We start from the raw sequence: 16,562 nt of genomic DNA on the forward strand, positions 1-16,562 counted from the left end.
AATTAAAAGATAATGGAAAAATAGCTACGCGAATTTCGGGGAAAAGCAAGGAAGGTTTTAAGAATGGTATAGTTGGTAATTTGGGGGACTCAAATAATGATTTGGGTAATGGTTTTTTTTGAAGCGGGCTCCAGGCCTAAAGGGGATTTTTGGAAAATAAAGGAAATTATAGGTCATAACAAGGTTGGAGGAGGCCCTGGTTCTCTCACAAATGGTGCAGATCGCAAGTCAAAATTTGGGGAGATTCGGTTTAAATGGGTCAACGAGTTTGGGCCGAAAACTCAAAAAGAAACGGATCTGGGCTTGAGGTCTGTTGGGTATTGCATGATGAGCTTCTGGATTCCATGAAAACTTTACCTGCTAATTCTTTCCCTAAACTTGATTAGAATGATGAGTTGTTCCTTAGAAAAAAAAGTTTTGAATGAAGAGATAAAGGCCGCCATATTTGACATGGCTCCATAAAAGTGCCTGGAAGTGATGGATATCACGCACTCTTTTTTCCAAGTCAATGGGAGCTAATTGGTGGTGTAATTTGTGATTGGGTAAAGAAAATTTTTGATGGGCAGGTCATTGATAGGGAGCTTAATAATACTTTGCTTGTGTTTTTTCCTAAGGTTCATAACCCTGAAAGCTTTACTCAATTTTGTCCAATAAGTCTTTGTTCAGTTCTTTACAAATTGTTCATGAAGATTATTGCAAATAGATTTAAGGTGATCTTTCCCAGAATTATTGTACTAGAATAGGCTGGCTTTATTGTTGGAAGGAATATCACTAACAACATCACGTTGGCTCAAGAAGTTATCCACTCAATGTGAAGCAAACACAAAAAAAATGCATGGCTATTAAGATTGATTTAGAGAAAACTTATGAAAGGGTTAGTTGGAAATTCATTGACGCCTCTCTCCAAGCGACTTCCATTCCAGATTTCCTCAATAATGTAATTATGTCTACCATCATAAGCTTTACTATGCAGATCCTCTAGAATGTGGTGCCGACTCAAAAGTTTCAGTCTAGTAAGGGGCATCCGACAGGGATGTCCTCTGTCTCCTTATCCTTTTGTTCTCTGCATGGAATGATTGAGTCAGAGTATTAATTCTTCTATAAACTGTGGTAGCTAGCCTCCTATTCGATTATCCAGGTCAGGCCCGTCACTTTTTCATTTTTTTTTGCTGACGATCTTTTTATCTTTGGAAAAGCAAATGAACACCAAGCCACATTGACCAAGGACGGATACCTTTTGTGTCTTTTCTGGGCACCGGGTGAATGCTCACAAGAGGAATATTTTTTCCCAAAAGACTGGATGACGATTTGACAATGCACCTGTGTGACATGCTTGGGTTTCACATCTTTCATGAAAGGGTTACCAATAACTTTCTGAAGTTCATGGTGGAAAACTTTAAATCTAGGTTACAAAGGTGGGATGTGAGGCAATTATCTCTAGTGGGCAAAGTTACCTTAGCTTAATCGATCCTTCTTACAATACCTAGTTACTTCATGCAGTCCTTGAGAATACCGCAAGGTATATGTGACGAAATTGAGAGTATTGTTCATCAATTCATATGGGGCTCGACTAGAGGGAACAAAAATATGAAACTTGTTAGTTGGAACTTGGTGTGTCAGCCAAAGACTTGTGGAGGGCTTGGGTTTCGACAGTTGAATCTGTCGAGTTTTGAGGCTTTGTGGGTTCGTGTGCGATGTGTAATATGGGATTACATGTCATTCCCCTTAGTATTGTTCGTATTAATTGTTCCTTTCTCTAGAGAGCTTTATCTAAAGTTTGGCCTTTCCTTAGAGAAAACATTTACTGGTAAGTTGGAGATGGCAATTCCATTATGTGTTGGAGGGACAGTTGGATTCCGGAGATTGACCCAATAATTAACCTTATCCCAAAAAATGCTAACATTTCCACTGATTGTTGTTTAAGGGAGATGATTACATATGAAGAAACATGGAATCTAGAACTTTTTCGGGTTTGGCCTTCCAAAGATTTAACTAGACGAATTACTAGTATTCTTTCTCCAGATCCTACAGCAGGGTCTGGCAGAATTGCTTGGTTGGAAACCTCTTCAAGGTGTTTCTCTATTAAGAGTGCCTATCATAAGATTAAGGAGAGTTCATGGAATCCTAGGGAAGAAGCTTGGAATTTTCCATGGAAGGTTAAGGGACCATAAAGGGTGCGAGTTTTTCTTGGCTGGCTCTTAAACTGTGATTGCTTACTCAAGTTGAACGGCTAAGGCGTGGTGTGGGTAGTGACGCAAGATGTCTAACTTGTGGCCATGAAGCAGAGGACGTATTACATGTTTTAAGGGATTGTGATATAGCAAAAAAAGTATGGAACCGAATAATCCCTCCCCATAAACTAACTTTTTTCTTTTTAGGTAATTTGTAGGATTGGATTGAGTCTAACTTGGAAAATCGACTCAACATAGTTTGGAGGAATGTCGATTGGTCATGTTTCTTTGGCCTAGTTGGTTGGCGGATATGGAAGAACAAGAATATTTGCACCTTTAATGGGGTCCCATGGAGTGTAAAATGGATTGTTAAAGTTTCGCACAATTGGGCTAATCAATGCATTACAGCTTACAGGGGAGGCATTGCTGTGAGACATACCTCAAGAGCAAATATGGTGGAAACAAAAAGATGGATCTGCATAAGATCTGATGGAGTTGTTAAAACCAACATAGGTTGCGCTGTGGTAGGTGACGTATTGAGAAATCATAATGGAGTTTAGATACTTGGCTACAATAGCAATTGGGGAAATGTTTTGTTTTTGAAGCTGAATTGTGAGGCATACTCGATAGTATGGCACTGTGCAGACAAACAATATGGAAGTCATTGGGAATTTCAATGAATCCTTATCGAAAGGATCAAATTCTGCATTAATAAGGAAGTTTGGTCAATTGAATATGTTCCTAGAGATGAAAACATGGAAGCTGATAGTATCACCAAGCTGACTTTTGGTAGGGATGAGGGTTTATAGTTATATGAAACCTCTTCTTTGGTGTTTTACTAGTATTTTGTAATGTTCTACTTTATTTTCATAAAAAACCCATAATTGAGAATAATATCAAATCATTTTATTTTATTTTAAATATTAAAATTCCTATGTTATAATTTAGATTATCATCTTTCTAAAAAATAAATATTTATATTATTTTAATTTTTCAATAATAAATTTTATAAAATGTTACAAATTTTGTACCTAATTTCAATAATTTAATATAATATTTTTATTTAATACACAAGTAATCTGTGATTTGCATGGAGAAAAAAACTAATTTTGAAATATGACAAAATTACTATATTATTGCTTGAAACTAAAAAATTATAAAAATCTAATGTAAGAAATTTCTTTAAAAATTATAATAAAATTTAAACCTATCGGACAAAACCTAGAAATGGAAAAACTGAGTGTTTGGAATCCAATAATTTATTCTAAACACCATGGACAATTTTACAATTTTTTTAAAAAGAAGTATTGTTGTCGAGAAAGCTTGCTTGAGCCAATGTTAACATTGCCATAATTAGTTATTAAAACTAAACTTTATGACAAAATGAATTCATATTGTACATTGGTTTACAATTGTTTTAATTTGTTTCAAAAGTAATGTTGTAGCATTTAGTTGACATAATTTTTAAATAAAGTATAATATAAAAATTTAGTAAAGATTGAGATAGATATTGTTTATGCAGTGTGGATAAAAATTTTATCTTTGCAGAGCCTTATTTCGAGTTTATTAAACAATTTTCACAATACTCCCAATGTTTTAAGACTTAACTACCCAATAACACAAGGTAAATGTAGCTCACTAATGCAAAATTTTTTACACTCACTCTCGCAAAATATCCTCAGATGCAAGTGAATGAAACTCTCCAATCAAAGATAAAATACTCAGTAAAAATGTCCCAAAATAGGTAGAATAAAGCTCTCACAACTAATGCCAAAGTATGTAAGTCAACATTCTTTATATATGCAATACAAGTGACATTTAAACTTGGATAACACTATCTTACCAACTTTTATTTAAACTTTGAATGATCAGCTGATAATCCTTATTTATAAACATGACAAGCCTCTTGTAAATTCTCTCATTGGTTGGCCGCATAGCTCTTTCCCACAGATAAGAGAGTTGTTGTGAAATTCGAACTATAAAAATAGTCTCCTTCTTATCAAGGACTTTGTGAAATTTATCTAGTTCCACTTTTATAATTAATCCTTATATTTACCATCCATTTTCAAATACAAAACTATTTAATACAAGTATACAAGTCAAAATTGTCAATCTAACAGGCCATGTATAATATGAACATCGAAAAGGTACATTGAATGGCCAAGAAGTTATTGTTTATCATAAAAGAGGTACATTGTAAAGGTAATTCAAATGTTTAATATTGATAAAGCTAAAATGGGGAGCAAGCCAATTGTTATGTAGTTCAAATTGAGTGTTAAATAAGACTGAAGAAAGTTCCTTATTCTTCAATCGTGGGTAGTTTGATGTATGTAATGGTATGCACGAGATTCAACTTTGCCTATTCTATTGGTACAATTGATTGGTTTGTTTCTAATCTAAGCAAAGAACATTGAAATGCGGTGAAGTGGATTATGATATTGTAACACCTCTTACTCAATCCGATCGCCAGATTTTAGCTACAGAGTGCTACAATTAAAGTCAAAATAGAACACATTCAATTCACATCGATTATTTTAAATAAACATGGAATTTCCTCATGATTACTTAATTAACATTCAATTTAAACATGAATAATACAATCATAATAAATTCAATGCATATTCACCAAATATAATTTTGGTCGGGCCTTATACTATCTTATGCATACTCTAATATCAACCTAGAATTTAACTAGGACTAATTTGCAACATTTCCAAAATTACAGATCAATTATATCATAAATAAATCCTTCAAATAATCGATCATGTCATAAACATTCAAATATTATGATATACAATTAAATTTGAATCTTAATCGAGCTTACGAAAGCTCTTAAGTTGACTCAAACACAATAAGGATCAAATGGAAACATTTTCAAACTATAAGGGCACTCATGCAAAATAGGGGACACAAGACTGTGTGCTCGGGTGGTGTATCTCACTGAGATTATGTGGATCAAATTGTAAAATTTCATCAAAAGTTACATGACTATTTGGCTAGGCCCTTCATATCAAATTACCAACATGGGTCATTCATTTACCAAAAACACATTCACCATGTTACTAAATTGTACATTTGTATACATCTTGTCATAACATCAAAATCATCTTCATCAATATACCAAACTTATAAACATTCAAGACAAGATAAGTACAAGCCCAACTCTATATACATGCCACATAATTTGGTCTAGAAACAATTAAAAATCTTCCGAAACAAAAGTTGGATAGTGTGAGCTATTAATAAGCTATAAAAGTAACATGTTTTAATCTCATTCTTAATGCATTTTTGGATGATTTATTATGCAAATTAGTGAATTTGATGCTCCTAATCCTTTAAATTCATGTTTCTATACTTAGGAAAGCATTTGGGAGTGAAATGAGCAAAAAAATAGCCAAAATCAGACAAAAAGAGTTGTTTTCAGGATCCACATGAGCTGGGCATTTCCACACAAGCTAGCCACATGTCCATGTGCCAGCCCGTGTCGATTTCACACTCTGCTTCCCAAATATGCAAAAAAAACCCAATTTTTAGGCTTTCTGAGCATTCTAAAGACTATAAATACCGATTAGAAGAATAGAGAAGGAAGCCATTAGAGAAGGTCGAAGAAAACACTCGAAGAACACCATCGGAGCCAACTCGGAAGTGGATCTCCATCAAGATTGAAGATCTCCTTTTAATTTTTTTCGAAGTTTTATTGAGTTTTTTCATGTCTTGTTGTTTTTCTGACTTTGAGATGTTTTCATTCAGGATTATGAACTAATCCCCTAGATACCTAAGGGAGATGAAACCTATGAGAATCTTATTATTTAATTTTTGTTTTACACGATAAATATTTGATTCTTGTTCTCAATTATGTATGCTTATTTCTTGTTTTAATATTTCGGGATATTAATTCATGTTTAATTTGTTTAATTCAAAGTGGAGCAAAATCCATTGTTTAATAGTAGATCTAGCATAATTGAGTGGAGTTGCATACAATCCTAGAAATAGAACAACATAAATCTACCAGATTAGAGTCAAATCTAATAGGGAATCCATAAATCGAGTTAATGCGACTATAGGGTTTTAATTAGAAAGAGATTTCAATTAATCAACCTAGAATCAATTGTTCTTACTTTCAAAGAGATATTAACATAATTTAGGGATTTAATTTAGGATTTCTCTGAAGGAAGTAACAAGTGAATAAATCGTTTAATTCGATTCATAATAATAGGTAAAGTCTAGATTGATTCTTTCACGGTATTGTCTATCTCATTGGTTATCTTTGATTATTTTCCTATTTCACTCTCTATTGCATTCTTAGTTAAATTAGTTTAGTAATTTTAGATTAGAACACAATCACTCCAATTTGTTGGCTAAATAATAAGAAGACGATAATTACTAGTACTTTTAGTCCTCGTGGATACGATATTCTCTACTCACCATAGCTATACTATTGTTCGATAGGTGCGCTTGCCTTAGTTGTATTTATAGTTAGTTTAGTGACCATCGCCTATTGAGTGATCTCGATCCGCCAAATTCGCAAACGTCAACTACGGGACAAAAACGAGCAAAGTAAGCATTTCAAATTCTTAGTAAGTTCATAGGATTTAAAATAGTAAACTTACCACAATTCATAATTAAACATATTGAAATAATTAATTAAACTCAACTACTTGTTACAACGCTTCACATTATCAAGGTGAGTTCATCAATTATTCCAATCATGTATCAATCCAACATTTACTTGTTATGTCGATCTAGTATCGCATAAACGAGTCGTAAAAAAACTATTAATATGATTCCATTCGCATAATGTACACATCCATTCGAACACGTGTTATCATTAACCCGATAACATTTTCAAACTATAAGGGCACTCATGCAAAATAGGGACACAAGACTGTGTGCTCGGTGGTGTATCTCATCGAGATTATGTGGATCAAATTGTAAAATTTCATCAAAAGTTACATGACTATTTGGCTAGGCCCTTCATATCAAATTACCAACATGGGTCATTCATTTACCAAAACACATTCACCATGTTACTAAATTGTACATTTGTATACATCTTGTCATAACATCAAAATCATCTTCATCAATATACCAAACTTATAAACATTCAAGACAAGATAAGTACAAGCCCAACTCTATATACATGCCACATAATTTGGTCTAGAAACAATTAAAAATCTTCCGAAACAAAAGTTGGATAGTGTGAGCTATTAATAAGCTATAAAAGTAACATGTTTTAATCTCATTCTTAATGCATTTTTGGATGATTTATTATGCAAATTAGTGAATTTGATGCTCCTAATCCTTTAAATTCATGTTTCTATACTTAGGAAAGCATTTGGGAGTGAAATGAGCAAAAAAATAGCCAAAATCAGACAAAAAGAGTTGTTTTCAGGATCCACATGAGCTGGGCATTTCCACACAAGCTAGCCACATGTCCATGTGCCAGCCCGTGTCGATTTCACACTCTGCTTCCCAAATATGCAAAAAAAACCCAATTTTTAGGCTTTCTGAGCATTCTAAAGACTATAAATACCGATTAGAAGAATAGAGAAGGAAGCCATTAGAGAAGGTCAAGAAAACACTCAAGAACACCATCGAGCTAACTCTAAGTGGATCTCCATCAAGATTGAAGATCTCCTTTTAATTTTTTCAAGTTTTATTGAGTTTTTCATGTCTTGTTGTTTTTCGACTTTGAGATGTTTTCATTCGGATTATGAACTAATCCCTAGATACCTAAGGAGATGAAACCTATGAGAATCTTATTATTTAATTTTTGTTTTACACGATAAATATTTGATTCTTGTTCTCAATTATGTATGCTTATTTCTTGTTTTAATATTTCGGGATATTAATTCATGTTTAATTTGTTTAATTCAAAGGAGCAAAATCCATTGTTTAATAGTAGATCTAGCATAATTGAGTGGAGTTGCATACAATCCTAGAAATAGAACAACATAAATCTACCAGATTAGAGTCAAATCTAATAGGGGAATCCATAAATCGAGTTAATGCGACTATAGGGGTTTTAATTAGAAAGAGATTTCAATTAATCAACCTAGAATCAATTGTTCTTACTTTCGAAAGAGATATTAACATAATTTAGGGATTTAATTTAGGGATTTCTACGAAGGAAGTAACAAGTGAATAAATCGTTTAATTCCGATTCATAATAATAGGTAAAGTCTAGATTGATTCTTTCCTGGGTATTGTCTATCTCATTGGTTATCTTTGATTATTTTCCTATTTCACTCTCTATTGCATTCTTAGTTAAATTAGTTTAGTAATTTTAGATTAGAACACAATCACTCCAATTTGTTGGCTAAATAATAAGAAGACGATAATTACTAGTACTTTTAGTCCTCGTGGATACGATATTCTCTACTCACCATAGCTATACTATTGTTCGATAGGTGCGCTTGCCTTAGTTGTATTTATAGTTAGTTTAGTGACCATCAGCTATTGAGTGATCTGATCCGCCAAATTCCGCAAACGTCAACTACAGGACAAAAAACGAGCAAAGTAAGCATTTCAAATTCTTAGTAAGTTCATAGGATTTAAAATAGTAAACTTACCACAATTCATAATTAAACATATTGAAATAATTAATTAAACTCAACTACTTGTTACAACGTTTCACATTATCAAGGTGAGTTCATCAATTATTCCAATCATGTATCAATCCAACATTTACTTGTTATGTCGATCTAGTATCGTACAACGGAGTCGTAAAAAAAACTATTAATATGATTCCATTCGCATAATGTACACATCCATTCAGAACACGTGTTATCATTAACCCGATATAGCATTTCACGGTAATAAGGTAAATCTTTCCCTTTTTCTATTAATCAATAGCCTGATGAATATTAGTAATTCAATTCGGATACCTAGGTAATTACACTTCACCAAGGAACGCCTCAATGCTGAACAAAGACACCACAAATGCAAAAAAGGCATCGAAATGCTTACGGAGGCACTAAAGAGAAATCAAGGGAACAAAGTGCAATCAGTGACACTAAAGTACAATCAGGGGCACAAAAGTGCAATCAGGGAACCGTAATGCAATAAGGGACAACGTAGTGCAAATAGAAGCATGCATATGCTATTAGGAGCACTGTAGGGCTAACAAGAGTACGAAAGTACTATCAGGAGCACCATAGTGCTAACAGGAGTAGGAAAGTACTGTTAGGAGCACCGTAGTGTTATCAGGAGTCGAAAAGTAATGCTAGGAGCACCGTAGTGCTATCAAGGGTATGAAAGTACTTTTAGGAACACCGTAATGCTATCAGGAGTACAAAAGTACTGTCAAGAGCACCTATTCAAGATTCAGTACATTCATGTTATCACAACACTTCCAATAACTAAAGCATGTATAAAATTCATCTCAATATCATCCAATACTCTACACAGAGTTTAATTATCCTATACACATATAAATATCTTTCATTTAAGTCCTCTATCTCAATAATTAGTCAAATTCACACCAATATGATTCGATTAGTCATAACCAACTATCAATTCATATATCAACATTTCTTACAAATTAATCTATTCGTATAAAAATTTACATCCTTTCGATGTAACGCATCTTCCCATATTTATCCTACATTTCAAATTTTATCGAATTAATCCATTTGGTACGGAGACAATATATATATACCTAACAATTCGATCTAAAAAGCAAATCGAATATTAAAACTATATTATGAATTTAAAAAGTAAGTTTCATATGAACTTACGACAAAAAAAAGCAACAAATAAAGCGTCAAAGACTATTAAATATTTTTCCTTTTCCACGTATATCCTCGATTGTTGAAAATCTCGATCTAAAGCATAATTTAATTCAATTATCAATTACAACCCTCATTTAACAACATACTAAAGTTATATGACGGTTTAATTTCATCTATCGAATAATCCTCAAGTTTTGCATTTTATTCAATTTATTCCTAAAATCGAAATATCTTTCAAATTCAAGCTTTATTTTACAATCCAATTTCAATTCCATCCCTATATAGCCCTCTAAATACATAAATTTCATATCAAACTTTACATTATTACATTTTAGTCCCTATACTCAAAACTAACCAAAAATTACTTTACAAATTAGTCATTGAACACATATAAGCTTATAATCAAGCTATTAAACATCATAAGCTTCCAATTTCATCAATGAAAACTTTTAAAATCTTTAACAGTTTTGAAGACGGAGGTACAAATTAATTGGACCTAGTTGTAACAATCTCAAAAATATAAAATTTACGAAAAACGGATGCTTGGGAGACTTGCATGCAAGAGAATAGTAAGCTTCAATGGAACAACAATGGCTTCCCCTCCTTTTTGTTTGAAAATTCGGTGAAGGTGAAGAACATAAAGATGATGCTAGTTTTAAGTTTCTTTTAACTTTTATTATTTTTAGTATAAAACTAAATTAACATTATACTTACCATAATTTACAAACCAACCATTTACCTACCGTCCATCAAACTCTAAAAGTGGATAATTGACACTTAAATACTTCCTATTTAACCATTTTTAGCCCTTTTTAACTAATAACAACCAATACTAATTAACTTTAGTAGTTTTTTATGATTTAATCCTTTTTTCTTAATTAACTATCAAATCATCAAATTTTCTGGACCAAACTTCAATCCAATTATACCAGAACTCCATAAATATCTTATAAAAATATTTACGAGGCCGGTTTATGAAAGCGAGGTCCCGATACTATATTTTCCAAAATCACTAACTTTTGGTACAAACCACTTATGCTTTGACTAATTGGCCAATTAATAAAGCCTTTCAAATCAAAATTCACAATAACACTATATTTAACTCATAAATATTTAATAATAATATTTACGAACTCAGTAGTCAAAATTGTGGTCCCGAAACCACTGTTTCCGACACCACAAAAAAACGGGTTGCTATAGATATATTTCCAAGGCACATCCAACTTGAAACTTTGTTTCGACAATGAGAAACTTGTTCTAGTTGGTTATATATATTCATATATGGTAGAAGATTAAGGTTTTCAAAACTTGATTGATGGTCGAACTAGTTAGGCTATCAGTTTTCGGTCAAATTAGTTTAATCGGTTTGTCCAGTTCAATTGAATAAATTATTAAAAAATAATATTAAAAATAGAGAAAAACCAGTTTAACTGGTCTGACCTATCAATTTAACTAGTTCGATTGATTGGTTCAATTGGCTTATCGGTCAGCTGGTCTAACCCCTTATTCTAGACCAGGGCCCTAACCGATTCATGGCTTGATCGACTGGTCCAGTCTAATTTTGAAAATAGTGTCGAAGACATTGACTCGAGAAAATCTACTTTGGGTTACCTCATCACTTTTCCAAGGAGAGCTGTAGCATGACAATTTAGATTACATAAATGTGTTGCTTTGTCCACTACCAATCACAGCGTGAAAGAAGTTGCTTTAGATGGAGAAATTTATGTAGGAACTCGACTTTACTCAAGATAAGTATATCTTACTTTGTGATATTCAAAGTGCTATTCATCTTGGTAAGAATTTGACTTTCTATGTTCAATTTAAACATATTAATATGAAATATCATAGGATACAAGAAACTAAATTTTTAAAATTTGTTATGATAATGGTTGAGATATATCTACCAAAAACTTATTATTTAAGAAAGTCTGAAATTGTTTCTTAATCATCGGTTTGTCTAACACGTCTTAAAGGAAAATTTTTAAGGTTGTGGGTCTCAGTGAGAAAACCACTTAGTTTCATAGATTAAAATATAGTAAAATTAAACATAGTACTTTTAAAAGTTTTCTATTCCTTTTGTAAAATAAAACTTACATGTTATCTTTTATTGTTCATATTTTCACAATTAATTTACTGTAGTTTAAAATTTTGTAAAAAAAATCTTAGCTACATACTATAAATACAAACTGAACCCTATTAATTAATTTCATTAATATGCAGCAATCCTTTCAAGAAAAAATAAAATAATATGCAGTAATATTGAAAATTAAATAATCTCGTGACTCAACCAGACAACAGTTCTCATCCTACCATTATTTAACAAATATCATTAATGCTTGAAGTTCATAAAATTTAGCGGTCTATGGTGAAGAGTTGAGGTTGGATTATGTTTAGCCTCTTATCATGCGTGGTGGTTCTCTAAACTAGGCAAGTCCCCTAGTCATTACGGTGTCCTTGATGATCTGGAGTGATTCCACGATATCATCACATAGTTGGTGAGGGTTGGGTATGGTTCCTTCATCCACTGACAGAACAATGGTCATCTTGTCGATGTAACTCTGGAAGTTTATCATTAGTGCCTGCAATTTTCAGTAATCAGTAGGATATACAATAAACACATCGCTACTGCTAGTTATTCTCAAATGAAGGCTTACATAAGGTTGACCATAAGAACTTGGAGCAAGGAAAGCCATGGGATGACCACAAAAACCAATTTCCTCCACAGGTCCAACCATATTCGAGAAGCACATTGTTGTGCGAGATATAACTTTGTGGGACAGTGCACTTGCCGCCTGTGTTTTACAAGATTAAAACATATATCACTTTAAGCATAATGAATTAAAATATATTCAGTTATACCTTGATGCCGAAAAGGTTGAGTGCCCAGTCAGCAATATAGAAAGTGCAAAAAGCTTCAAGGGAGCGTTTCTTTCGGTCGATGATGGCCTTAGCATTACGAACATAATCTAATGGATCTTCCCTTACAGCAATGGTAAAGGGGAGAAGAACATAACCAATCCAGTTGCCCCACTTTACTTCAGCATCCTTCTCCATCATATCAGCTAAAGCCTGCCATGAATTAAACAATATGTTTTATTAAGATAAGTGTGGATTTGGAGAACAGGGGCCCAACCTGTAGTGTAAACCATATTAAGCCTGGAATTTAAAGAAATATGTATTAACCTGGATCCCTGGAGCTGGCCTTATGTTGACGAGCAGATTTGATCGGAGGCGAATACTCTTTGGAAGGTTATTCGTTTCTGTTGCTCCCCCATCTTTCTTGTTTTCGCCTAGCAAGTAATTAGAAAGTGAATCATACAATCTTAATTTCTTGTTTCCCACATATATAAATTATTACATGTTGGTAAAAGGTATAGAAATAGAAATCTCACTACATATTCTGTTAATATAGCGTGACAAACCAGCCTGTGTCATCCCAAAAGCAACATCGTTTATGGTCTGCAAAATTAAGCTCAAAGGATTTTAATAAAAATCTTCTAAAATAAATGACAATGGTAATTAAGAAAGCAGTTTATGGAATTTCTTCCTTAGCGACTCACAGTGTTCATCGCATTCTTCACGAACTTGATGTCATCCAAGCTCACTGTCCTGTAAACAATCCGCCGTGGAGTAGACTCACTTCCCGGCAGACCCTTTAGAGGATTCTGAGTATCTGTCAAGAACAATGCCGTGGCAATAAACATGAAAACATCAACCACGGTATTCCAGAACACCTGTAAAACAAACCAAAACCTCAACAGAATCCTCCAAATTCCTATACGATCACTCTTCTTGTCTTTCTTCTTCCTGATGGGAATGGTGGGCAAGGCCTTAGAATCATTCATTTGGCGAGTGCAAGCGAGTAGAAGAGACAGCAGAGAAGTGCCATCGCCAAGGGAGTGATGAATCCTGAAAATACCAACCGCCTCGGATTGGGAAGTTCTTAAGTTGAGCAGATGAAGGTCCCAGAGAGGTTGGGATTTGTCAATGGTGGTTTTGCTCAGGTTGTAGACATAATCTTCAAGGAATTTGTCTGGTGAGTCCATGTTTTGGTCTAGCTCTGGAACTATAACATGCCTTTCCAGATCCACTTCGGTTGGAACCCATCTCATCTCTCCATTGTTCTCGACCTGCCATTTCTTTATATATTAGTTTACTGAAAATGTAAATTAAAAGGAAAACAATATCTTTTAAATGAAATCCACTACTAAAATATATTCTTAAAGTAATCCTCTAGTTTAATTATTTTTTTAAGAAAGGAATGCATCCTGATTTAATAATAGAGTTTATATTTAATGATTTTTTAATAATGAAAAATAATTTTATTTCTTATTCATATTATTATTTAATTGAAATAATCATATTTTTATTATTTAAATAATTTGAAAAAATTATTCAATTTTATAATCGTCAAGATAATGATCTAATGTTGAAGCTATTATAAAGGAGATTTATAAATTTTAAAATATTAAAATTTCTTTTTTTTTTGTAAAATTTAGGATATATTTTTTAATTTCATATTTTTCTATTTTAAAGATTTTATGGTTTTTTAGATGATGATCTCACGGTGACATCATCATATGATACATGATAGCATATGAATGGCCGGATATACTAGCCGATATTTTAACGTCCAAAGGATTGAATCGGGAACATCTAATAACATTAGGGACTAAATTAAAAATATCTAATACTGAAGTGGGACAAAAAAATTTAGTGATCAAAGTGGAAAAAGCAGTATATTTTAGGAACTTCATGTTCATTGTATCATCTATGTTCAAGGTTTGTGGTTTTCATTTCCACCAATGTTATCTCCAAGCTTTAAACTTATTTTTATATTTTTGAGACCGCAATTTATCTTATTATTGCATTCAAGAATTATTAGTGTTTCATGAATATAATAATTAGTTGTGATGGTTGTTTTTCGTATAATTCTAATATTTAAAATAATAATAAAGAAAAATAAACACTAACCCACATAATTTTGGAATAGACTTGCTTTGGTGCCAAAATCAAGTGAATATTTGTCTTGGAGTTGTCGGGTTTAAGACTTTAAGTTGGTAGCTTAAGTTATGTAGACGTTGCAAACATAGATGCGGCTGAACCGAGGTGATTTATGCCAATAGAATATAACTTTCATCACTTCTATATATAGGTTTAACATAGATGCGACTGAACCGAGGTGATTTATGCCAATAGAATAGACACCTCGAGGGTATGTTAAACTGGTAAAGGAATGAAGCCCTAGCATTTTCAATTAGCACAGGTAGGGAAACTAGAGCACCTAAAGAAGGAAGTGTGTTATGTTTGTATTGTACCTGCAAACTAGAGAAACGAGGGTGTCTAAGCAAAGTATGGCCCAAGTTGGCTTTGACGACGTCTGGGTAAATTCTCGTCTTGCACCCCATGATGGCTATAACATAGACGTTGAAATTTGGTTCGTGATACAGGCGAGACGACGGGCTCAATGGCTCTTCTTCGCATGTTCTTTGCCCATTATTCTTACTCACTTCTTCTTCGTCTCTTTGGCTTGCTGATGATCTTGCTGTTTCAATCGGTTTGAGAGCTTGCTTTCTCAATCTGAAACTGTTCGTAGATTCCATTTTTCTTCCTCTAAAAACCCAATTTCCGATGAATTTCTTTTTGGAATTTGACAACGGAAATGGAAAGAAATTATAAATGGTCCGAACGTACGTACGTCGGGGTAGCTCGATTTTGTGTGCCATTTATCATCATGCATTTAAGGTTTCCAACTTTGTTCACTAAAGTTTGTTGGATACATTTATTAGTACTGTTTTGTCTTTTTATAATTTATATTATTTATGAGTCTTTATGTAATTTTTTTGGCTTTATTCATTCTTTGACCCTCAACTATATCCATATCTCCATATTAGTACTTAAACATTTTTTCTCCATTTTAGTACCTAAACTATAATTCCTTTACACTTTAGCCTATGTCGCTAACAGTGTTAAAGAAAAGCAACCAATTAGAACACATCACATAGATCGCTGATGTGGATGATAACGTGGCCATTGACCACATTGATTGTGCGTTGACTGCATTGCCAAACAAAAAATTGTAAAATTTTTATTATAAATCATAAAAATATTTTAAAAATATAAATTTGTAAAAATATTTAAATTATTAAAAAATAAAATTATAAAAATTAAATATTGCAACTAATTATTAAATATTGTTGAAAATAACTTAAAATTTTTAAAATAGTTATTAAAATTACAAATTTTTTTTAAAATTTGTAAAATTATTAAAAAATTGCAAATGATTATTAAAAATTATTTAAAAAATTTGAATCAGTGGCATTTAATTGACAATTTCATAATTTTAAATAATTTTTACAATTTTTAATCAAATCATATGTTGTTATTGTTTCAAGATTGTGAATTTGAAAACAACGCTAAAATAAATCAAGAAAGAAAGTAGATGACAACATAGAAAATCTCTTGTATTCTTTTGGAATTTGTAGAGAAAGTTGAAGAAAAGAAGAATTTGATTAGTTAATTATTTACAATTTTTAATAATTATTTGCGGTTTTAATAAATTTTAAAAAATTTATTATTTTCAATAACTTTTTACAATTTTAAAATATTTTTAAAAATATTTAATTATTATTTACAATATTTATTTTTACAAATTTTA

At 32.3% G+C, this 16,562-nt stretch overlaps 1 protein-coding gene across 2 annotated transcripts; it reads right to left on the reverse strand.

Annotated features, from left to right (window-relative positions):
- Positions 1–12,082: 12,082 nt before the first annotated feature.
- Positions 12,083–15,613, reverse strand: LOC105795968 (wax ester synthase/diacylglycerol acyltransferase 11). Of its 2 annotated transcripts, none has more exons than XM_012625620.2 (7): positions 15,223–15,613; positions 13,465–14,034; positions 13,300–13,363; positions 13,088–13,194; positions 12,764–12,973; positions 12,559–12,696; positions 12,083–12,483 (listed from the first exon to the last, which is right to left on the reverse strand). In XM_012625620.2, exons 1-7 carry the CDS (start codon positions 15,505–15,507, stop codon positions 12,328–12,330), a joined length of 1,530 nt encoding a protein of 509 aa, XP_012481074.1. In that variant the 5' UTR covers positions 15,508–15,613; the 3' UTR covers positions 12,083–12,327. The 2 variants fall into 2 exon arrangements, with proteins under 2 accessions (XP_012481074.1, XP_012481071.1); XM_012625617.2 differs by having other exon boundaries at positions 13,297–13,363; positions 15,223–15,612.
- Between the last annotated feature and the right edge of the window lie 949 nt (positions 15,614–16,562).

The sequence above is a fragment of the Gossypium raimondii genome, chromosome 7, assembly GCF_025698545.1.
Source record: "Gossypium raimondii isolate GPD5lz chromosome 7, ASM2569854v1, whole genome shotgun sequence".
Classification (NCBI taxonomy): Eukaryota; Viridiplantae; Streptophyta; class Magnoliopsida; order Malvales; family Malvaceae; genus Gossypium; species Gossypium raimondii.

Bases quoted from the DNA above. Each gene is read 5' to 3' on its own strand.
- LOC105795968 (XM_012625617.2), bottom strand. From the start codon at position 15,507: ATGGAATCTACGAACAGTTTCAGATTGAGAAAGCAAGCTCTCAAACCG. The intron at 13,364-13,464 runs GTGAGTCGCTAA...TTAATTTTGCAG, and splicing joins TGAAGAATGCGATGAACACT to ACCATAAACGATGTTGCTTT. The intron at 12,697-12,763 runs GTATAACTGAAT...TGTAAAACACAG, and splicing joins TCAACCTTTTCGGCATCAAG to GCGGCAAGTGCACTGTCCCA.